The sequence below is a fragment of the Myotis brandtii genome, unplaced genomic scaffold (genome assembly GCF_000412655.1).
Source record: "Myotis brandtii unplaced genomic scaffold, ASM41265v1 scaffold1062, whole genome shotgun sequence".
Classification (NCBI taxonomy): domain Eukaryota; kingdom Metazoa; phylum Chordata; class Mammalia; order Chiroptera; family Vespertilionidae; genus Myotis; species Myotis brandtii.
In genome coordinates this window covers 617,539-642,321 of record NW_005353595.1, presented here as the reverse complement: position 1 = coordinate 642,321, position 24,783 = coordinate 617,539, and the positions used below count along the sequence as shown (strand labels likewise).

The 24,783-nt window shown below is 46.0% G+C and overlaps 1 protein-coding gene across 1 annotated transcript; it reads left to right on the top strand.

The window, feature by feature from the left end:
- The first annotated feature begins 316 nt into the window (after positions 1–316).
- POU2AF1 (POU class 2 associating factor 1) lies at positions 317–24,369 on the top strand. Its single transcript, XM_005856997.2, has 5 exons — positions 317–429; positions 19,787–19,917; positions 20,416–20,458; positions 20,541–20,806; positions 23,362–24,369. Exons 1-5 carry the CDS (start codon positions 414–416, stop codon positions 23,674–23,676), a joined length of 771 nt encoding a protein of 256 aa, XP_005857059.1. The 5' UTR covers positions 317–413; the 3' UTR covers positions 23,677–24,369.
- The last annotated feature ends 414 nt before the right edge of the window (positions 24,370–24,783 follow it).

The window sequence follows — 24,783 nt, the reverse complement described above, 5'->3', positions numbered from 1 at the left end:
AGGACTGGACACACATCGCACACAGGTCGCCCTCATTCACCCTTTCCCACTCACCACACGTCACAGCACACTCTGGCCAAGTCGGAAGGGCCATGGCCTAGTGCGCCCGCGGGTTGTTCAGGTCCAGCTGGCGGTCTCTGGCCAGCGGTCTGCAGCTGGCGGGCTCTGAGGGTGCGGGTGGGTGACAGGTGGGTGACAGGCAGCCTCCTGAGGATGCGGCGGGGCCTGGCCGGGGGGAGGATGTGATGACGCTGTGCCTGTGCCGCTGCGCAGCGGGAACCCGGCCTTTAAAAAGCTGAGGAAGCGGCCCTGAGCAGGCAGTGGCTACACTGGAGGAAAGCACACCCAGGTCTCACATTAAAGAAGCCAAACTGTCTGCTTCAAAGAAAAAAGGCAACATCCTGTCACAGGCCATGCTCTGGCAAAAATGTAAGTGCTGTGCCTGTGGCTGTCGGAGCCCCATCAGCGTGGGTAGGGGCGGGGGGCTCACCAGCTAGCCTGAAACTGGGAGGTGGTGGTAGTGGAATGGGGGGGAGCAGGGTCTGGGGTCCCACCCAGGAGCGCAGGGAGGAAGGAGGTGGGTGAGACAGAGCCCGTGGAGAAAGCACCCTGTCAGGGTGATCAGGGTGATGCTGATTTTCCAGGTTGGAGGGGAACGAACTACTGTTCCCAGGTGGGAAGGCTGTGGTCCCTCGGCTGCTGGGCATGAATCACTGCGGGGAAGAAAGGGCGGTTTATGATTCACAAAAACAAAAGTCAAATGTGATATTGGTTTGGGGCAGGGAGGGGAAAGCCAGGGAGGTCTTTGCATGACTTTATTTTATAAACAGCTGCTCTGTAGCCCACGGTTTAGTTCCGTGGGTCCGCTGCTCTCTGACTCGCTTAGCCTCTGCCAGGCAGGTGTGGTTTGTATCTGTGGACGCCGGGGGGACACGGGAGGTGGGCTTTGTCACCCGTGACTTTATCACTGCACTGTCCTGCCTCTTGTCATTCTTCCCATTCTGTGGCAAGGCGGGTGCAAAAGGACAGCAGGTTTATCTGTTACCTTTATGTTTATCCCTGGAGTCGGATGGAACAATTGTGAACTTTATTTTCCATTATGTGGGACTGAATGGAGACTCGTGTTATTAATAATTGAAATCATACAGAGATTATCTACAACATTTCTTTCTTGAAATAAGAAAGTCAACTCAGTGGCCACATGCGAGTTGAACCTTATTGGGGCTCGGATCTGGACTTCCTCAAGAAAGAAGTATTACTAAAAAATGGCTCTATCGATCATTTTAAAATGCCTTTTCGTGAATTCAGGCATGCTCTACCTCAAGCAAACTTAATATAAGAAAATCTAGATTTACAGAAAAAGATAAATTAGGGAGTGTATTTATTTTACCAAAGATATTCTATTGGAGCCCTTAAAGGTCTGAAAATATACCTTCATTGATTAAAACATAACTTACAATCCCTTTATCACCAATTCATTGTTCCTGTATTTCTTGTGTAAACTCCCTGGAATTGAGCTGGTTAATGTGTAATATGGAGGAGTGACTTCAAAATCTCTCAGATCATGAAGTCTCATCATTGTTGGATATTGGCAAGATGCATTTTTTTTAAATAAAAAGAAATGAATTCTAATTTGGGTTTGAGAGTCATGGAATCCTTCCAAGAGAGTTGGGGATATTCTAGTATGGGTGGTGTGTAACTGCTACCAGAGGATTGGCCAGCCCCCTGGGCATGCCTATGGCCAAGGGTGGGTCGGCATCACTGCCTCTACTGGGAGCTGTTGTGGGTCCCTACACCCTGACACTCAGAGCTGAGTCAGTGGGGGTCTATGTGAGCCCCCTGGAGGGACTTTTGCTTTGATTCCTATCTACTCAGAGCAAGGCACTCTCCTTTTATTTTTAATTTTTAGGGTTATCCATGTAAAATGGGGCACAGGTAATCGCCATTCTGCAGAGGCCCCCTGAGTAAGCTGAGATGCTGCGGAAATGATGTGGATTGCCCGGGTTTTGCTTCAGTGTCTGAGACAGAGGCTGCTTCTTGCATTCATATTCTCCCCTCTTGGTTACACACTACATTTCTCCTTCTTTAATTCCTCCTAAGAGACTAGAAGTTTTATAAAATGGGACGCTAGAGGCATGCTGTCTGCTCATACCCTGGAGGTCAAATCAGGGGCCACAAAACCCCATCCTTAGGGAGACCGTGCTGTAAGCTCATCAGTGGAATAACGGGGCAAACTTTCCCCATGACAGATACACATAGTGAAGATTCTCTCTCATTGTCCTTTGGCACCTTAAAGGGACTTGGGGAAGGCCCCAGGCACCAGAGCCATGCTCTTACCCTGGGTCCAAGTAAGGCCCTTGTCTAGGGCACTGAGGGCACCTAGGTGACTAAGCCCTGTGGGAAAACCAGTAAAAATAGGGCAGCATGTGTCAGCCCACTTCGAATCACCTGGTGGAAGGGCAGGGTTTGAAATCAGACACCAAGAGTGCTGAAAAGGCACTTTCTTTTTTCAGAAAACATCCTGGAGGCATGAGCTGAAATGACTGTGCTATGAGGTTCTGGAAAGGGTTAAGAAAACATTCACTTTGTAATTGCTGCCTCCTCCCTACCTGGCCCATGACCCTCGTTTGTGGACTAAATGTGAACATGGGCTTTAGTTCAGATCAGATCAGAACTGCTGGCACATAGACATGGAAATCTTCAAGCCCCATTCATGGATTTGAGCTTTGCTTGACTGATCAATTGGATAAAGTAGTCACTCAACCTGCAAATTCTCCCCCTGGCTTCTGCACTTGGTCCTGCAGGTTCCGTGCAGAGGTGAAGCACTAACATCCACCCCAACAAGAAGCCCTTGTTCAGGCCATTTACTAACAGTCAGTGAGCGGAAACAGCAGGAGCGATGGAGTGAGATGAGTCTGGGGTTGAAAATTGGCTCTTCAACCGAATTATCTCACCTTATATTCTTAAAAGCCTAGCAAATGGGGGCTCTAATCACCACCTTACAAGGTTTTTGTCAGAGCTAAATGAATGTCGTCGTCTCCTGATAAGTAATGATAGTGATGAGCGAGCCCTTTCCTCCTGCGACACCTCCGCGGACCCATCTCGAGTGATCAGGGTTGCTGCAGATTCCTTCATGTCTGTCCTTCCCCACAGTTTGATTAGAATGGTTAAAAGGGCACAAAATATTCTTGAGTGATAAGATCTTACAATTAGTTTTCCAAGGCTCTGTCTAACTCAGGGGTCTGCACGCAATGGCCGGTGTGCCAAATATGTTCCAACACATCTGTTTTTGTAAACACAATTTTACAGGAGCACATCCGCGTCTATTCGTTTACATGTTGTATGGGCTGCTTTTGTTACAACAGGAGAGTTGAGTAGTTGCCACAGGGATTATCTGGCCTGCAAAGCCTAAAAATTTACTACCTGGACCTCTACAGATAAAGTTTGCTAACCTCAGGTCTAAACTAATTTAGGTAGTTCTTTTGGTATTCACTTCCTTAGGTCACTCAATATCCTGAGCTTGCACAAAGCCAACACCAATGGAGACAAAGCTTGCAGTCAATTGATTAAATGATTTGCGCAATGCCTGAATTAGATCTGGTTGATTTCCTCTTTAAAAGCAATGAGATTGTGTATAATGAACTCAATACCACCTATAGAAAATGAACGAATTGAACAACTTTTTTGTTTTTTTTTTTTTGTTTTTTTTACTCTTGTTACTTGTGTAGGGTAAGACCCATGTGATGATGAAAGGCAGGCCTGAGTGATTGTTTTTGAATTGTCTGGTTGTCTTGATGTCCCATAGACTTAGCTTTGACATTTCTTTGCTGTGGTGCTCAAGGAGGCACGTTAGGAATGGGGAATAGTTATCTCAAATTTTATGGTATAGATGTGCCCTTGCTTTTAGACAACTTAAACAGGGGCAGAGGTTCAGCGGACAGATAAATTAAGGTCTCAAAATTCTCATTAACATAGATCTCAGGATTTACTCCAGGGTTCCACTAAATGGCCAACTCTTTTGAGGCAGTTAAAAATGCAGGCATGCCCTGGCCGGTTTGGCTCAGTGGATAGAGCGTCGGCCTGCGGACTGAAGGGTCCCAGGTTTGATTCCAGTCAAGGGCATGTACCTTGGTTGTGGGCACATCCCCTGTGGGGGGGGGTGTGCAGGAGGCAGCTGATCGATGTTTCTCTCTCATTGATGTTTCTAACTCTCTATCCCTCTCCCTTCCTCTCTGTAAAAAATCAATAAAATATATTTTTAAAAAATATATAAAAATGCAGTCAAAGATAAGAAAAATCTATAGCATACATACACTTTTTATAACTCTTTCTCCTGCATAAGTTCAGGCAAACTTACAACAAGAAGTAATTTAGGTCTGTGGAGTGCCTGTTAATATTTCTATTCTGTTATCACCATTGCTTACTTAATAAGCCTAATAAGCACCTTTATTTCTTATCAAGTTTATTGATTAATTCAGTGTTTTCTTGATAAGGGCAAGTAGGATCTAAAAGACACACAGGGATTCAATAAGTGACACACATGTACTAAGCACACAGATTAATTGGTAAAAGAGCAGATGATTTTCAAGGTGGGAACTTTACTTTCTTTTCTCTATATTTACAAAAAAAAAATGCCAACTTTGTCTCCTTCTATACCCAGAAAGTCCCTGAGTTAGAGATTTTGAAAGCTTTCTTCCAGTTCAAAGCTGCAAATCTGTTCTGTTGTGAGGATCAAAAAAGAACCAAGGTCATCTACAATTCTTAGCTAAATATCTGGATATTTAATTCAATTCATTAGAAGTCCTGTATATTTTTGCTTTTAAACTTCTCAAAGTAAAGGTTTAGGTTTTATTTTTTTCCTCTGACTTATTTCTAAAGTTTATTTTCCCACGCAATAAAGATATCCATCAATTTCTCATTTTGAGCCAACCAAACCAAAGTTGGCCAATTGATTCTGATCATTAACATAATTTTCGCCTTTCTGATATATTTAGCAACATGCAGTTTTTGCATTTTTATAGAACAACTGCTTGGTCAGAGTGGGCCTGCCTGGGATGGAGAGGCCTTCTCTGAACCCTGTGATCCTGGTTGTATGAAGCTGTGGATGAAGCATTGCTCTTGCAGGCAAAACATGTGATCCTACTTTCGAGTCCATGGGTAGTAAGTGTGGGGCTTAGGCAAGCCACCTCATTGCTCTCGGTCTCCAGTGTTGCTGCTGTAAAAGGGCCTCGAATTTCCCTGCTCAGGGCAAAGAGGTTGACCTTGACTGAACTCCTTTTCCTGCTCTAATTGCTGAGCTTTCATGGGTGCTTATAAGAAATCAATATATGCTTTCAAACACAAGTCCCTAGTTTAACAAAAGGGGTTCTTGCATCTGCTTGGAGAAGTACTTTTCAACCTTGGCTACACATCGGAATGCTCTGGGAGATTTAAGAAATAATGATGCCTGGGTCCCAACCAGAGGTTCTCTTTAAATTGCCCCAGGCATTCGATTTTCAGATGCCTCCCAGGTGATTCTAACGGGTGGTCAATGTGAAAACGCCTGACCTGGAGGTTGAAATTGTTGGCTTCCAATACACTTTTGCACAGTGTACTGCTGCGAACAGAAAATGTTCAATCCTTTTCATTGGGGCAAATATCTGCTATGGGGCACTGAGTACTTATTTGATGCTGTACAGGGTACCAGATGTTCTGTTGGATCACTCTGGATTAGGTTTCGTTGCTAGTGAAGGGACTTGAAGCAATATGGATTGAAATAAGACAGTGGTGTACGTTCTCTCACATGAAAGAAGTTGCAGTGGGCTGGGCAGGACTGTATGGAGTCTCTACAGTGCCCACAGGGTCCCCGGCTACTTCTGTCTTCCTGGTCTGCTTTCCTTCACATGGGGCTTTTGTCCTCAAGATTGCTTCAGAGTTGCCACTGTAGCTCTAGCCATCACATCTGTGTTTGGAGAAGTAAGAAGAAGAAAAGGGAAAGGCAAAAAAAAAAAAAGCATACCTTTCTATCATTGCCCCTCCCCCAACACGCAAAACATGTGAATCAGACCCCGAATATTGCCTTGCTAAGCTGTCCCATCTCCTTGTTCTGCTTCTTGTCTCACATGCAGGGCTTAGGTAAAAGCACAGGCCTTCCATGTTAGACAAAGAACCAATGACAAACAAAAATAAAAAATTGCAGCACCTGGCAGATGTCTGTTCATGTTTTAAAAACCTAATTTTTGCGGGGAGAGGAGGGAAGATGTTTTCATTAAACATAAACAAAGAAGGGTTCCTATCAAGATATATAAAGAACACTTTCAAATCAATGAAAATTTTAAGTTACAGTCAATTACAAATTAGTAAGATGATCTAATAAAAATTGCAAGAAATTTGAAAAGGTACTTCCTAAAATGGACAATAATTATATAAAACTATATTAATTCCAGTAAAATAGAAAGTAAAATAATAAATGAGATTTCTCTTCACATTCACCAAAATGCTTAAAAATAAAAATTTTGATCATTTAAGTTTAGTAGGAATGTGGATCAAACATTCCTCCAAACATTTTAGAAAACATATTGGCATTATTAACTAAACTTGAACATAACATATAATCTGGCAGTATCTACCAGAAATTCATTAGTGTGTATAAGAAGAATACACATATACAATACTATTTATAGAATCATTAATCACAATATCTAAAAACCAATAACCACACAAATGGCCATCCAGTCTAAATAATAAGTCAATGAAACACTAACAACAATAAAAATGTTAACTGTAACTGCATGTAAAAAATAAGTGAATCCAACAGTTTTAGCCAAATAATGCAAAAACAAGCAATTATTTACTGGGTTATTCTCTTTATGTAAAGTTAAAAATAAAAAAACCCGAATCTACAATGTTAGAAACCATGCTTCTTATAAGCTTTGGAGAGGCGAGAGAGGAACGTTTGGGAGGGCATATGAAGGAAACGTCTGGGATTCTCAGTATTCTGTTCCTTGAACTATTTATCTAGTTAATAATAATTTATTGAATTCCATATACATTTTAATGTACTTTTCTGTGTATATGTTTATATTGATATGGTAAAAAATTGAAAAGGATGTTTGATGCACTTTAGGATAAAGAAAAATGGAAATAGATGTAAATGCCCTTCAATATATTGAAAACTTATTTTTGATGCCTGAGTTTCAGCTCACCTTTTGAAGGAAATAAGGTCTGTGCCTGCTGCTATACCTCCTCTGTGGGGCTCTTTGCAGATATTTTAGCTGCAGTGCAGGGCAGAAAAAGGACTATAGTTTAAAAAAAACTATGAACAAATTCCTATGCACACTGCACATATCTTATTTTGAAGTAAAAAAATAAAACGGGAACAAATACAATATTTGTATTTGCATGTGGCCCGCGGGCCGTAGTTTGAGGACCCCTGGCGTAGGGCGTAGGGTTTAATTTTGAATTAAAGAGTGACATCTTTGTTCATTCTTTGCCTTCAGTGGTTTACAGTTGGCCTCTGGGGCAGGCAGACCTGAATTTGAACCCTAGATTTATGCCTCACTAATGTATGATACCGGCAAGTCCATTTGCCTGCTCTGTGGCCATTTCCTTACATATATGGTGGGAATACGGTTCTTCACAGGGTGTGATAGGTGCTCACTACAGTGGTTGGCATTAAGGCAATACTCAATAAATATTAGTTACTATTGTTATTTTCCCATTCCTTCTCACTTTTACCTCTGAGGACAAAGGTGATACAACTAATTCTAGGTTATAGTTGTGTGTCCTCTTGAGTTCTGCACTTCTTGTGAAATAGCAGGACACGCCTTTCCGTGTAATTCATGGGGAGGTTAGTCATCAGGGCTAATGGTTAAGTGGGCCATTCTGTGACCAGACTTAGAACTTGAACCACAATTTCCTAGCAACCCTGTACGGTGTGGTGGTGAAGGCTGGTACTGATTGGCAAGCTTGTATTTGTTTTTATTTTAGGAGATTGAACTGAGGTGTTTATAATCTAGCTGCAAGGAGGACGACACTTGAGTATGCAAAAAATAGCACAAATGATACCGAAAAATGAAACAGCAATGTGCTGCCTCTTTTCTTAGTAATGGTTTCATTAGTATCGCTTTCTGGGAAGAGCACGTAGCCAAAGCATTATGAACCAGAATCATTCTCAGACCAGGTGTTGGGACCAAAAAGGATCTGACCACACGTAGATGAAGCTGAATTACTTTTCAGTCCTCTGGAAAGAATCATAGATTTAATCAGAAGAGAGAAAGAGTCCAAAGATTGTCCTAACTCTACAGAACTGAAAAATGCTGGGGAGATGGAAAAGAAAGGAAAAAAGGGAGGCAAGAGGGTAAAAATAGGAGCAAGTTTTAGTGCATAATGAAAGCAAGATCAATTCAGGAAAGAAAGGTGTACAAGGAAAACCAGCCCTCTCTTTATCATCCCGTGCATGCATGCATGCATCTATCCAATCATGTAATTATTTCTAAATAGAGAATTCAACTAATAAAATAAATTACCTTCAGCGGGAGGGAAGCGAAGATGGCATTAAGGAAGGTACCACGGAGCATATAGCATTGGATATGAAGCCTCAAGAATAAATGATAATCAGCCTGGCTGGTGGTTGAGTGTCAACATATGAACCAGGAGGTTGAGGTTCAGTTCCCGGTTAGGGCACATGCCCGGGTCCTGGGCTCGGTCCCTAGTGGTGGGGTGTGCGGGAGGCAACTGGTCAATGATTCTCTCTCATCATTGATGTTTTTGTCTTTCTCTCCTCTCCTTTCCTCTCTCTGAGATCAATAAAAATATGTTGAAAGAAAAAAAGAATAAATGATTATTAGACTATTTGCATAGATGCTGGGAGTAAGAAGGCATCTTAGGACATAAAGTATGGGAAGAAAATCAGAGAATATCTAGGTTGGTATCTACAACATTTTTGCCATAAATTGCTTTATTTAAACGAAATCTACTGCAGAGCTCCAATACAAAAATAAAAATGGAGAAGCTTTGTGGGGACATCAGAGCTCAGATTGCTCATTCACTCCTCTGCTCCCTTCTCTTTATTGGCAGCTACAGGCACCTTTGCTATATTCAGGGTTCTTTAAGCTACACAGATTGACAGCTCTGACCTCAACCAATCCTCCACTCCTTCAGCAAGATCCCTAACAGCTGGTCACAGGTCCTTGGTTACTTCCAGGGTAAGGACCTCATTCCTAGAGAAAAGTGAGTCACTGTGAAACGTGTTAAATTGATCTCCATGAAGCGTTGAAGCTGCAAAGATCATGTTTTCAGTCTAGGTGGGTATCTTGTGAATTAGGAGGGGGATACATTCCTCAAAGACTGACCTGGTGACTTCTTTCCCAGGCTTCATATTCTTTTTTTCTTATTTTTTAAAAATATATTTTCATTGATTTCAGAGAGTAAGGGAGAGGGAGAGAGAGAAAGAAACATCAATGATGAGAGAGAATCATTGATTGGCTACCTCCTGCATACCCCCTACTGGGGCATGTGCCCTTGATCAGAATAGAACCCAGGACCCTTCAATCCGCAGGCTGATGATCTATCCACTGAGCCAAACCGGCGAGGGCCCAGGCTTCATATTCTAACAACTTCTCCAATGTCCTTCACAGGGGAATCCCCCCAAATCATGTGGACATTGGTTAGTAAACCAGAGACCTAGCAAAAAAGCTCATCTTGACTGGCAATTATATCTCACATCATGAATCAATGATCAGAGCTGCTTTCACTTACATAGGCTGTACCCCAAGCTACCACGAGCTGGGGTTGGACCCAAAATGTACAGCTGATGTTGAGTTTGAAGAGTCCTTCCTCCAAGGAAATGGTTCATATCTGAGGGTCTCTGGAAAAGTTTATTTCTTTTGAAAGAATCTCTTTGGTCTTGCCCTGGTAGGGTGGCTCAGTTGGTTGGATCACTGTCCCATGTACCAAACATATTTCGGTTTTTATTCCAGGTCAGGGCACATACCTAGGTTACGGGTGTGATCTCTGGTTGGGATGCATATGGGAGGCAGCTGATCGATATTTCTCTCTCTCCTTCTCCCTTCCCCTCTCTCTAAAAATCAATTAAAAAAAAACAACACCACATCCTCAGGTGAGAATTAAAAAAGGCATCTTTTTAGTCCCCAAAATTCCAAACTAGTTGTTGTCTCCCTTCCTCTCTCTCTAAAAATCAATTTAAAAAACACACACCACATCCTCAGGTGAGGATTAAAAAAGGAATCTTTTTAGTCCCCAAAATTCCAAACTAGTTGTTGCTTAAAATCAAGGGACAAGCAGTTGAATTTCCTCTCCTCTAGCTGCCTAACCATCAGTTTTTCTTGTTCTATATCAGACTGGCAATGCTAGTTTCATGGTATAGGTCTTGATCTAACAAGGAAAGAAGTATCAGTCCCCTCTGTTCCACCTCCTCACTCAGGTGCTGCCTTGCTATAAAATTCGGGTGAGCACCTTGGTTTGGTTCACCCCCTGATATGGTCTTATGCTCTCAGTATGAGTCCTTTCTTCCCTTTGTTTGATCCCTGCTGCTGTTGATAAAGCTGATATGTCAGCCAGAAGTATGCCTTGCCCTAACAGATGACAAAAGTCCCTTCTCTGACCACTAAAGAGCCCTTTGAAGAGGAGTCCATGACTATGGCCTTAACCATGGCTATGTCCCTTTCCTTTTGTAGAGACATACAGGTTCCTTGAGGGGCCACACCTGATGTCAGGACAAGGGCATGCCACCTTACTTTGCTACTTAAAAACCTCTAATATGCTTCATCTTGGGGTCATCCTTTAAAAGCTCAAATCTGCCACAAATTTAATCCTCTGGTGGCTTCTGACGAAAGAAGTCCTTCTGCTTAGCTTATGGTAACTTTACAGGAGGCCAATGTCAGGATTTTGATGTCTCCTGTCCAGGCTTTTTTGTATTTGAAAGTGAGGTATTTGACCAGTTTCTCTGTAGCATCATTGGCCACCCCCTGCATCTTAAGCAGGGCTGTCCTGCTACTTGGGGACATCAGGCCCAGGTATCTGAGGGATGATTTCTAGGAGAACAATGAAGGCAGGTTGCAGCAGGCTTTGCTGGCAGCAGAAGGCCCTGAGTGTATTGAGGATAAAGACATTAAGTATCAGGATATAGCAGGAGAGGGGCAAGTTAGAGCCACTCTACCAGGAGTGCTTCTTTGGTGAGTGATGGACCATGGAGATCAAAGGAGAATCAGCCACTTGTTGAGCACCTATTATGTACTGGGTCTTTAACTGTGTTAATTTTATATATTCTTCATGATAATCCCATGAGGTGGATATTACCTCATTTTGAAAATGGGGAAACCGAGGCACATGCCGGTTAAGTGATTTGCCAAGAGTTGCACAGTGATAAGCTATGTAGTAGCCATTCCAAACTATGTCTGCTTGAGTCCCAAACTATATTTTACCACTTCTCAATGTCAAGGATTTTAGGGTTGCTTTAGATGCTTTTTCCCTCCCAACTGAAATACATACACCCTTAGATGGAGGTGGGCTCTGATTCATTGATGGTAGTGGCAGTGTGAATCAGAAGCCCCTGAAAATTTGAATTTCAGGATATTTGAGACTCAGTATAGAACCTCTGAAGCCAGCTGATTTCCATCTTCAAAGCTGAGTTCCTAGAACTGGTCTTCTCCAGTGGGCTAATCAGGAGAGGATAGGGGCAGCTGGTGGAAACATCTTTGGGTTCATCCAGGATCCCTAGGCTGGGGAAGGACCCTGGACATTTGGGGCTACTTTGTATATCTTGATGTGGCTGAGCCTGGCCCCAGAGCAGTCTCTCTGCATTGGTGCCAGAACAATCATGCTTCTTCCTCTTTGTGCAGCCGGAACACTTCAACTCTGAAGCAGACGCAGCTCTGTCATAGTTCGTAACTCTAGGTTTGCAATTATTTGACTAAGTCTATATACCCCACTAGACTAGACAGTAAGCTCCATGATAGTAAGGACATAGTTTACTCTGCTCAGCAAGTACTTGTCCAGTGAATGCTCTGCCAGGGGTCTCCTGGACTTGCCCCCACCCTGGGACACGATGCATCTGAGACGGGAGCCCTTTCTGCTCTGGTGACGCCAGTTTCTGTAAAAGGCGACAGATGCAGCTGGGTTCTCAGGTGGACCTATCCACTGTCATTTCAGTCGAAAATACCAAAAATAAAACTTTGCGGGGAATTGTTTGGGTCTCTCAGTTCTCGTCACTGCTCATGTGAGCAGACTGCCGGTAAGCTTCTCATGGACTATTCTCTTCTCTTTAGCCTGGGAACCACCACTTCTTGGCCGTCAAGGAAGACTGAATCTGGGTGGTCCAAGCCCACACTCCAACTGGAGGGAGGAGGGTTAGAATTGGACAGGGGACTATTGAGGACTGACCTCCAGTATTACCCAAAGAAATCAACATGACTTGCCTGGGTAAGGAGGAAGCAGGCAGTGAAGCAGAAATGGACCGTGTTTGGAATCACAGGTCCTGGGTTTAGTTGATGACACTGTTATTTATTTAAATCATTGGGGAAGTCACTCAACATCTCTGAGCATCACTTTCCTCACCAGTAAGACAGAAGTTAAGAGGGACACCTCCCCGGCCTGTTTCAGAAGCTGTGGTGAGGCCTCACATGGAATCATTTGTGTCAAAGGCTTTTGGGGGGCACATAACATCACAAAGGTGAGTGTGGTTATTTCTGAGTTCCTGGGAATTAAGGTCATGACCCGGAAACACATAGCCCCTTGGCATGCATTCACTCAACATACACGAGCCTCCACAGAGAAGAGACATCACACTGACACTGTCTCTGGGAGGAGAGAGCAGAGGGCAGCAGCCTTCCCTGTCTTCTGGGTCTGCAGGAGCTCTGGAAGGAGGATGGGTGCATGGTATGAAAGGCGCTGAGAGCTCCTGGAGCAAGGGCGCCTCAGTAGCGGTGCATGTGAGGAAAGAGTCTGAAGACTCGCACTACAGGCCTTTTGGCTGACCCTGTCCAAGGTCATGCATGCGGTGGGACATTCAGAACATTTGGGACAATCCTTGTAATCCTGAGGCTGCAGAGTGGGGACACCTCAGGCAGGAGCTTGGTGGATAAGAGGGGGCTGTGGGTAAACGGGCTCTCTCTGCAAGCCTAACAATTTGAGAGGAGTGCAATCCTGGGTGAACAGTTCCGGCTGGCTCTGGCTTCCTTCCTATAGGGATCACTTGACTGACTCAGAGATCCTTTTCGTCTGGGGCTCTGTGGTTCAGAGACTGAACAATCCTCTGCAGTCACCGCAAACGTACTTGAGGAGCCTCCTCGCTGGCTCTGGCTTCCTTCCTATAGGGATCACTTGACTCAGAGACCCTTTTCATCTGGGGCTCTGTGGTTCTGAGACTGAACAATCCTCTGCAGTCACCACAAACGTACTTGAGGAGCCTCCTCTTGGCTCCTCTTATCCGCATGTTCCCTGTAGGTCCTTTTGTCCTGCGTAAAGCTCTGGGGAAATTCTAGGTGTCTGTGGTCCTCCTTAGTCTTTCCCAGTGACCCACCCATGTTGTTCAGTGAGCTCTGTGGGGGTAGATGGGAATATGCCTCTTACAGTGGGGATACAGGGAGGGCAAGCATCCTCCCTTTCTCCAATCAGAACCAAGAAACATGAAGACATCATGACTTACTCCTCTTTGGTCGTCCCAGTAGTCTTACAAGCAACATCAAACTTCAGTTGTGGTTCCACTTTCTCATGTGTTTGGAGCACCTTCCTTAAAACCACCTTTCCGCCCTCTGCCTGGGTATTATCCAGATTGCTAGAATATAGAGTGTTGATATTTCCTGGCTGCAGGGGCCTCTCAGTTCAAATATAGTGAATAGAAAGCCCACATTGACATGCATATGAGATCTCTTTGTTGGCCTACATTAAAAAAAAAAAAGTAAACTACAATCTAGTGTAAATTGGGTGGGAAAAACTTTTTTGTAGCGTATCAAGTCTAATTCTGGCCAAAGCCCAAGTTCTTTCTTCCTGTTTGGAAAAAAATCAGCCATTGTCCATGAATGGAAAGAACAAATTTGAAAACTTTGACACTCAGACCTTCACTATAAGAAGAACACTCCTGTTAGTGTTTCAATCAAGGATCTGAATAATCCTTTAGCCAACCCAAGCTACGCTTTCCCAGGAGTCCTCAGCTTGTTTTGGGCCTAGAACACAAACAAGCTTCTTTACATTAAGGTGAGAAGTGTCAGCAACAGTTTCTGCCTTTGCTTCCAGGTAGAAGCTAGGGCAAGTTCGTTGGCCCTAGGCTTGGATTCCTATTGTTCAATTATTTGAGTTTGGTTTGCTACACGTAAAGGGGAAATTATTTGTATTTCTTCTTAATGGGTCTTTTTATAAAAACAATACTGAAGATTCAGCAGCAAAAGAGAAAAATATTTACTGTGGTTGCTTGGAGTGATTAATAGTGCATCACGTGTCTTTCTGAAGGAGGGTTTTGTCTTTCAAAATGCCCTTGTGTTCAAATGCTGCTGCCTTGAGGTTCAACCAGTCCGTTGGGAACGGAAAGTGGTTTCAGAGAGCGAGAGTGTCAAGATGGGTGGGATAGGCTCCTCTTCCTGGCCCCCTGGTGAGGAACACGTGGGCTTATTCTGAATCCCACCCAGCCCTTAGAGCAGCAGTCCCAACTGGTGCCAGCTCCGATGGCTTTTGGGAAATTCGTAACAGCACAGTGGCTGGGAGGGAGGAGAGACTTCTTTCAAGAACCTCTTGAAGGCTGTTCTAGGGAACACCTGTCTGAAGAGGGCTCTTTGAAAGCCTCCCAGAGGAGAAGTTACAGGGACCAGTTACAGGGTATGGGCTCTGCTCAGAGCCATTAGGAGGGACCTACCTCCTTAGCCCAGCAGTTTCCTCGCTTTGGCATAGATGCAGTTTGCATGGGGTCACTAAATAAACAAGTGCTGACAATTTTGCATATTTCCTCAGTGGCATTTATTATGCCTTCATCCAGGCACTGGAGGGCCCTGTTTATTTAAATCAGGAGAATCCACATGTCCCCTACGCCTGGTGCAGAGCAAGCACAGTGCCTACATGCAGCCAGAGCGCAGTCTGAGGAGACCCGTCGGCTTGAAGTTGTCATGGTCCCTGCTCCGCAGCGGAACAGCAGCTGCACGACTCTTATTTTTGTGATGTGGGGCATGTCCGGGTGTGTGGCAGGGGGAACTGAAATGTCTCTGCTGACTTTTTATACCTTCAGATTTTTTTCATTGCTCTTTTTGGAAAAGGGAAGCCCTTATTGGGGCGAATTCATCGGTTTTTCTGTAAATGAGTTTTGTGTGTTGTTTTTTTTTACCCCCACACTCCACTGGTGACTGATTTCCAGTGGTGGAAAGGCAAGATGGCTGAAGTTCTCCTGAAAAAGGAGATTCCCAAAGAGGCCAAGAGGCTTGTGTTTAGGTGAAAAGATTTTCCCCAGTGATGGATATGTGGATGCCCGCGGGAGACCTGAAGGGCCTTCAGAGCACAGGACACGTGGTGAGAAAGCTTTAGGCTTTGAGGGTATATGACCTGGAGCTGCAGTTTGATCAGGGGAAATTTAAAATTTCTGGTCAACTCTACTTTGGGAAATTGGATTTTCATCTTCTGTGTAACCTCATTTCAATCTCCTGTTTAATTTTCTTTGGCTCTTCTTTTATTTATTTATTATTATTATTTTAAGAAATTATTTTTAATAATCTTACATTTTTCTTTTAAATATTCTGGTTTGGTTTTGTTAAAGCTAGTTTGATGCAAAGATCCAGAAGCTGCAAGACAAGGCAATCATGATTTCAGAAAAACTGTTTCTCCTCTTCCAAACTTGTATTCGTGGGCTCATGTCTCATGCTGGTGGCAGTAGGGATTACAGTGTTTATGGTGGCATTAGAAATGTTTATTGTTACAAAGGTCAGTGTGAAATGCACCAACTGCAGGTTTTCACCTTGCAAATACACTTGGCTGTCGGGATCCTGTGGGAATTGTCTTGAGGCTGCAGATTCTGATGTTTCCCGGTCACTTTGCGAAGATACTCTCAGAAGCACCCTCGTGTGGCCTCCTGCCTGCAGTCAGTTACAGGAATCTTTGGCAGCTGCTGGTGGTGGACTCATGGGTGGGCAGTCAGGAGCTCCCTGGGAGCCGTGGGAGTTCTGCGACTGCAATAGTTACTGCTCTCCATATGGTGGCTGTGCCAGGGCACACCTGTTGACACTGTGGGTTCCAGGAACTCCAGACATCAGAGCGTGATGCCCTCTGCTCATAGCACCTCCCCCAAGCCCTCTTTGTTCATTGATTCAAAAACAACAAGAGGCAGGAAGCCTTTGCTTGACAAGGTCCTCGAAATGCCCAGCTGGTCACTTTGCGGCCAAGGGTTAGAGGTGGCCATTCCTAGGAGATAGTGGGATCCGGCATGTTCTCAGGGTCTCGGTTCTTCCTCAGAAATGTACATGCAAATCAGGCGGGGTGGAGGGTTAGCTAGTATAGACCTTTCTTTGATCTGGTCTGAGAAGTGTGCCTGTGGTTCAAGTCTTTCTTGTCCCCCAACTAGAGTGTGACCACAGTGCTCAGACCCCCAAACAACCCTGTGCCCTGAGTTTTTTCTGAAGGCAGAATGCCTGAGGCTGCACTTTGCGCTTAAGAATAGCTGGAAACCCAGTGAGAGACAAGTTTAGGCTGAGTGATGAACAAAGCTGATGTGGCGAGGGTGGCCGTGAGAGTGAGTAAGCAGAGTGTGGGAGGACAGGTGTCCTCTTCTCTGAGCTGTCAGGCCACACCTGGGGTCTGTGGTCAGCACTGGGCATCGCCCGTCATAAGGGGAAGTGAAAGTGGAACTTGTGCAGGAGTAATGCGAGTAGAAAGAAGGTTTGGAGGGATTCAAAACACGTCTTTAAGAAATAGCTGAAGACACTGTACAGGGGACCTACCTGGTATCTGTCTACAGATGCTGGGAAGGGCTGCTACTATTACTGCTACTCATGAATATACAGGGTGGGGCAAAAATAGGCTTACAGTTGTTCATATGGAAAATAATGTAATGATTAATAAATAATAATACAGGAACAAGCTCTGTGTTTTTGCACACTCACAACTGTAAGCCTACTTTTGTCCCACGCTGTATGAGCTCACATTGATTTGGTGCTTACTCAGTGCAAGCTCTATTCTAAGTATTTACATGTAAATTCTCAAATTACCCTACAAAGTACATACTGTCACCATTATCTTCTTTTTACAGATAAGAACACTATTAATGGATTATAAATTGTGAGTTTCATTGGAAGGCAATGCAAGGAAAAGTGGTGTTTTGTTACCATATTCTTTTGTTTTGCTTTTTAATATACTTTTATTAATTTCAGAGAGGAAGAGAGAGGGAAAGAGAGATAGAAATATCAACGATGAGAGAGACTCATTGATTGGTTACATCCTGCATGCCCCCCACTGGGGATCGAGGCCAGGCATGTGCCCTGAACCAGTGATTTCTTTGGTTCCTAAGTCGATGCTCAACAGCTGAGCCACACCAGCCAGGCAAAAATAGCATGTTTTTAACATCTACTATATGCTGGATATGGTTTGGGGAGTTTCCCATGTATTATTTTCGTTAAATCTTCACAACTATTGTGTGAAACAGGAGTTATAATCTCTATTTCACAGATGAGAAAATTGAGGCCCAGGGAGGTTAAATAAATCATCTGAATACAGGCATTTTTGGTTCTCTGGCCCATTTTCACTGCTACTTAGAACAAAGGTGATGGCGCACAGGTGGTCCTGGGGCACAGGTAACAGGCAGGCTCCCTCTGGTATGCTCTCCCGTTTCAGGCTGAATTCACAGTTGTGAATGTTTCATTCATGCTCGTCTCTCCCACTGGACTGTGAGATGCTTGTGAGCAGTGGCCACACCTATCTTCTTCCATGCTGCATTCCTAGTGCCTAGGGACATCTGGAAGAATGAATGAATACCAGTAGAGATCCCTTGTTATGACAGCGCAAATTAAAAAGAGGGTAACTCATGTCCTATCAGGATGTTGGAGGAAGTTTCTTGTATTACATCAAGGAATGAATTATTAGTGGTTCTCACCTCAGCACAGTTTCCGAATCACCTGAGGGATTTTTATAAGTCCTAGGATTCCTAGGCCAACATTAAATCCCCAGAACCAGACTGTCCAGGTGCAGGGCCTGGGTACCTGTACTTTGCATTGTGACTTGGCCAGGTCCAAAAGCCCCCACGAATGCATCTGAGTTTGGGGTTCTCTGACTCCACGTCATGTGTTCCTGGGGCTCTGAGACACCCCTTCCCACCACTTCCTGTTGCCTTCTCCACCTGCTGAGCCCCGAGGCCAGGCCATGTGTGTGCCTGGAGCACAGATGGAGGTCTGGTGCTGAGTTGGGCACGGGAGCTTATCAGCTGGGTATTTACCGAGCAAAGTTCAACCCGGGCAGTGCTGCGGATCCGGATTTAACAGATACCCAGGCTTCCGGGCTTTTGATTCAGAGCCCAGTCCCTGTGGCCCTTATCGGTGGATGATAATGAGTTCTAAGGGCCAGGGCTGCATGTCACCCTGGGCTGTGGACTGTCGGGGCAGGCAGATGGTCACTGCCCAGTGATGGCTGCTGCGGACTTGCTCAGCCAGGACAGAAAGAGCCCTGTTGAGCTCCACGCTTTAGTTTCCTGGCTTTGATGACAAAAGGCAGAGGGGACCCTCTCTCCGCAGCAAGCCTAGAGACCCAGGCACATGGGTCACCATTGGGTATTTGTCATGTATCCCGGGAGCCATGGGGAAAGTGGGAACCGTTTGCTCCAGCCCATTCTAAAGGCTCAGGAGAGGGGAAGGGAAGATGATTGACAGACAGCACATTTTAAATTATCCCCCAATCAATGACTCAGCAAATAACTTACTAAGCTTATTATGAATATGCCACTTGGGAAGGTTTAGAGAAATAAGGTACAATATCTGACCTTGAGAAGTTTAGAATCTAGTTAGGGGCATTAGAAATTTACACCGAAAAAGATAACTAATTATTACATAGCAGACTAAAAATGTATTGAATGCTTACCCTGCATCTGATTTTATACTAAGCATATACTATGCTTCCCATTTACTATGTCAGTGATTCCTTATAACATTCCTTTAATAGAAAATTGTAGGGTCAGAAGCACAGAGAGGTATAGTAACTTGCCCAGGATCACACAGTTCGAGAATGTCACAGAGGAAGGTTTAGAGGCCTGTGCCATCTGACTCAGAGTCCCTGCTCTAACTGTCATCCTCTGCTGCCCCCTGTGATGAATACTAACCAGGTCTGGACGGGCTTGAGAGGCAGTAGGATGAAACAAGTTCTGTGGGCTGCAGGGGTCGGCCAGGAACGGTGCACCAGTCTTGGTTAGGAAGAACCAAGGGGCTGAGGAAAGTGAGAGGGAATCCAGACCACGTGACATCTCAAGCAAAGATGAAGCGGTGAGACAGGCAAAGAACATGAGGAGAAGTCTAGGTAGACCTGGCTGGAGTCAGGGTTTATGTCACAGGCAGCGTGCACAGGGTTGGAGAAATGGATCACCCATTGGCATCACCCTCTGGGGCCCTTTCAGTCTAGACGAAGGGGCTCGGTGTTAATCGTCTGGGTGGAGGGGAGCCACAGAGGGCTGGGGCAGGAGGAGTGACAATACAGGAGAAATATGCTAGGAAGTCTCATGTGGCCCTCTGCGCTCAGACGCCGCTTAGGTGAGCAGGCAGAGCCTTGAGGAGAGAGACACTTTGAGGTGGGATTTGACCGAGAAGGGAGATGAGCCCCCGGGACACTGTTTCCACAGCCACAGCGCCAGATCAAGCCCCGGCCCCGGCCCGGCCGTACCAGGGTGTCCGCGTGAAGGAGCCAGTGAAGGAACTGCTGAGGCGGAAACGTGGCCATGCCAGCAGCGGGGCGGCGGTGACACCGACCGCGGTGAGGGGGCCACAGGGGCCGGTGTGCGTGGGGGTGGGATGGGAGAGGTGGGGCAGGAGTGTGCTTCCTTGCCCCATGGGATGCTCGTGGGGCACGAAGGCAACCCTAGCCATGGTTATGGCTGCCAGAGAATGGACTTAGGGTAGAACAGGTTGGTGGGTTCATGAAATGGGATGAGGGATGCGGGCTGGCTGGCTGGCCCACTGAACGAAGCTAAGGCCTAGTGAGTGAATGGCTCCCATATCCTGGTGCGAGTTGATCTCCCCACCCCCAGGAAGAGGGCAATGCCAGTTCCCCAAGGGCACAGCCTTCTTGCTAAATGGAAACAGGAACCCCTCAAAAGTGTCGCTGGGGGTGGTTGGGATGGGGGCAGGTATTTTGTGCTAACAAGGCTGATTCTCCCCTATACGCTCCTGCCCTGGGGCCCTCGGGGCACATTTCCTGCAGGGGGCGAGTTGGAGATGGCTGAACACTGACCCTGGTCTTCTTCCCCCGCAGGTGGTGCTGCCCCATCAGCCCCTGGCCACGTACACCACAGTGGGTAAGCGCTCCCCACAGCCCTGGCCTCCTCCAGGCCCCTCATCTGGCAGCCCTGCAGCTCTGTCATTTCCTTCTTCCCACAGGTCCTTCCTGCCTTGACATGGAGGTCGCTGCCTCCACCGTGACGGAGGAGGGGGCCCTGTGTGCCGGCTGGCTCTCTCAGCCTGCCCCTGCCACCCTCCAGCCCCTGGCCCCGTGGACACCCTACACTGAGTATGTGTCCCATGAAGCTGTCAGCTGCCCTTACTCAGCTGACATGTATGTGCAGCCGGTGTGCCCCAGCTACACTGTTGTGGGGCCCTCCTCTGTGCTGACCTACGCCTCCCAGCCACTCATCACTAATGTCACGGTATGTCACTCAAAGGTGGGGCTGAACCAACCCATGTCTAGGGCACTCTTGTAGAACATGGCTGGCTTCTTGATTCTTGATCTTTCTTGTTACTGATTCCCAGGATAATTAGGTCATCTAAACTCACCTCGTCCTCCTGGGAGGCCTGCTCACATTCCCATTGACCTAAAATATCCTCCACAAAGAAGGCTATGACCTCCCTTGCCACGCCCAATGCTCCTCGGGGTTGGGATGTCTGCTTCTCTGTCCTGAAGCATCCCTGCTGCCCTGTAAGCAGCGAAAAGGTTCCACGTGAGATCTTGATGGGGTCTCCTGCCACAGCCAGACTTTTCTTTCTATTCAGATAAATGAATGGGTGATCACTCACTGAACAATGGGATTTACCAGAGATTTCTAGGCGGAGCAATAGGCGATACACGTTTTCAGAAAAGTGTACTTTTGATGGAATCTGACCCACCTGTAGGTCAGATTTTTTGAATTATGCCTCTAGTGTCAGATGGTTTGGATTCAAATCCCTGGCCCTCGGCTAAGTGACTTAATTTCTCTGAGCCTTTGTGTCCTCATCTGTAAAATGGGAATACTAACAAGAGAGTTGATGTCAGGATCAATGGGATGATGCTTGTAGAGGTCTCAGCATAGTTCTTGGGCTTAGCATAGTTCCTGGCATACAGAAAGCACTTTATTAATGCCAATTTTTATAATTGTCTCAAAGTCAACCAACAGCATTAACCAAGGGCTGCCTTCAAGTGCCCAATAGGAAAGGAATGGCCTGTTCCCAGGAATGAAGGAAGGAATAGAAATAGTTTTATGTGAATGGTACCCGTTTGATCAAAGACCTGGGAATCCCCCAAATGTTCAAGAGGAGAAAAGTCCTCTGGTTACAACTGTGTCCAGCTTTAGTCCCAAGAAAACGGGAGGTGAACTTGGGGCCTCATGAGTAGTTGTAGAGCCCACCTTGATGATGAAGCTTGCTTTGGTTCTCTAAGACTCCTGCATTTCCCTCAAGCGTTAAGTGTTATCCTGATGCCCCTGCCCTTCAAGTCTCATCCAGGCATGGCCTGCAGGAGCCCTCCTACCCCATGCTCATCTGATTACCCAGCAAACCGGTTCTGGGGCCTGGATGGTGGTGGATAGAAAGGAGTTAATTCAACACCTTTCCCAGGCAACTAACTCATTTGCATATCAGAGTGCTTGGGGTGGGAGTGGGGGTGGTAGATTTAATGGTTCCCAACCATTTCATGACCAAGGATTCTTTTCATTATTTATCCTTTCATCATTCCCACCTCCTGCTTTGAAAGTTTCTGTGTATCAAACAAGCTATATTTATTAAGAAATAATTTATTTGTTTTGCCACTTTGTAAATTGACTCATCAAAGCTGGTTAGAGCTACCCAGTGGGCACTCTTGATCAGCAGGAGATAAGATCTGTTATGGTACTGGGTTGCTGTAATTCTATCCCTGAGCAAAATAACCTGCAGTTGTAGTAGACCTGCACAGGTTTATAACTCAAAAATGAAGGGTTTCCTTTGGATTTTTGGAATACTGAAAATAATAAGCCCTTGCTGGGAAGCCAGAAGGCCTCTGAGACCCTTTCCAGCTCCATCATTCCATAGGCAAAAGCCCTTAAGCTTTACTACTTAATTTGTGGTCCCTGGACCAGCCACATGGGCATCAGCTGGGATCTGATTAGACCTGCAGAATCCAGGCTCCACCCCTGACCTCCTGTACTGGAATCTCTGTTATAACAAGGTCTCTAGGTCATTGAAATAAGCTCTTCCTAAATAATTATAATAACTTAGTCTCAAAAACATGGTGGCAACCGGAGAGAAATATGACAGGGAAGCAGGAGTGGTAGAGGGAGACTTTGGCCTGTCACACATCATTCCATGCAGAGACATTCCTCTTCCATCTGCTTCCTCAGCGATAGGAGATAGTAAGAATTCAGGCTCTGTCTGTCTAGGAGGCTTGACCTGGGTTTGTAGGGTGGTCCTGTGCAGGTGAGAGGCATTGTTTGCAGAGTCCCTGGGAGCATGGCCTTGATGTTTAGAGGTCTCAGAAATGGCCACAGGGGCCCAGCTGACACATAGAAGATGATGAGGTCATGAGAGGTGAGTGAGCTGTGTTCTGTTAGCCCAAAGGGACCTCAGAGTGCTGCTGCTGCTGTGTGGAGTGAGGACTGTCTTCATCTGTGGGTAGCACTGTGCCACCTTTGTGATACAGCTACTATGCTATGCGGCAGGTTTATTGTTTAACATACAGTATTTTCATCAATTTTAGTATTTCTGAAGTTGGGTTGCATTTTATATTCAATGAAATAGGCTTCTAATGGGATAGTAGCATGAGCAAGGACTTGGAGCTAGTGAGTCACAGAGTAAGGGATACAGCCTGTGTGAGCCTCTCCTGTCAGGGAGGCTTCGCGTCCGTGCAGGTGGAGCCCCCTGGAGTGAGACAGCAGGAAAGAGCCTAGTTGAAAGGAAACAGACCCCCTAGAGGACAAGGGTGGCAGTGAATCCTCCAGGGCTGCTAACCCTCGGTCCTGTGTCTCCCCCATTGCAGACGAGAAGTGCCACCACACCCACAGTGGGCCCCCAGCTGGAGGGCCCAGAGCACCAGGCACCGCTCACCTACTTCCCGTGGCCTCAGCCCCTGTCCACGCTGCCCACCTCCACCCTGCAGTACCAGCCTCCGGCCCCAGCTCTGCCCGGGCCCCAGTTTGTCCAGCTCCCCATCTCTATCCCTGAGCCAGTCCTTCAGGACATGGAAGACCCCAGGAGAGCCATCAGTTCCCTGACCATCGACAAGCTGCTGTTGGAGGAAGAGGATAGCGATGCCTACGCGCTCAACCACACGCTCTCCGTGGAAGGCTTTTAGGGCTGGCTCCCACCTGAGAATCCTGCTCCCTGAACCTGGGATTGAACCTCAGATTTCTATCTGTATGGAGCAGCCATTTCTTAACTACACTTTTTACCCCAGAGTAGAATTGCAAATTGACATCCTTCCTCTCTCCCTCCTTCTCTCCTTCTTTGTTTCCTTCCCTTCTTTCATTCCTCTCTTCCTCTCCCTTTCTGATCCCCTTCCCCCATTTCTGTTCCTTTTGGGGAAGGAATGCTAAGGATTTTAGAGGGAATATTTGATGGCATGTGTTGCAGATCTGTGGTCTGGGTATTTTCATTTCTGCCATGTTTCTTTCCTGGAGACCACCCTTCTTGGGGTGCTCACTACTTCTAGAGCTGCCCTCTGTCATTTTGAAATGTATGGGGTGCCCTGTGGAAAATGGCCCTGCCAGCACCTTCGAGGCCAGACCCAGTGCCACAGTTCTTGAGCCCTGAGTTCCCACAGTTGCTCCTCTGTATTGCCATTCTCAGCATTGGCCAGATTTGCAGTCTGCACAGCAAGGTCTCAAGGCCTAGGGCCCAGGGGGTGGGGGAGACAAAGCAACACCAGCCCTGGTCGGTGTGGCCCTGTTGATTGAACATTGTCCTGTGCACCAAGGGGTTCCCAGTTTGATGACTGGTCAGGGCACATGCCCCGGTTTCAAGTCCAGTCTCGGTCAGGGTGGGTACTGGAGGCAGCTGATGGATGTTGTCTTTTTCTCTCTCTCTACCTTTCTCTCTCTCTCTCTCTCTCACATCAATAAAAACATTTTTTTTTAAAAAAAGGGATGCCAGAGTGGGTTGGGGCATGGTCAGAGGAACAGAAGAGGGATGGGTACATGGTGTGTGTATATGGGGTGTGTGTATGTGGGGTGGGAGGGGGATGTGAGGGGAGGGGAAGGTTGGGTTTTACGGGATAGTAGGAGAGTTGAGGAATGGTTTCACTCCAGATTAGTTGGTTATTAAGAATAAACTTAAGAAAACTTGTCTTACGTGGTTTTGCTACTTTCTTTGAGGAAACTTGCAAGGAAAGCTGAGCTCTTATAAACAGGAAGAGGGGTGTGTCTGGCTGCTTCTTCCATCAGACCCTCTGTGGTGCTGTGTG

Excerpts from the sequence above, each read along its gene's own strand:
- POU2AF1 (XM_005856997.2), top strand. Across the intron at positions 19,918-20,415 it reads CGGCGGTGACACCGACCGCG|GTGGTGCTGCCCCATCAGCC; the intron begins GTGAGGGGGCCA and ends CTTCCCCCGCAG. Across the intron at positions 20,807-23,361 it reads CACTCATCACTAATGTCACG|ACGAGAAGTGCCACCACACC; the intron begins GTATGTCACTCA and ends CCCCCATTGCAG.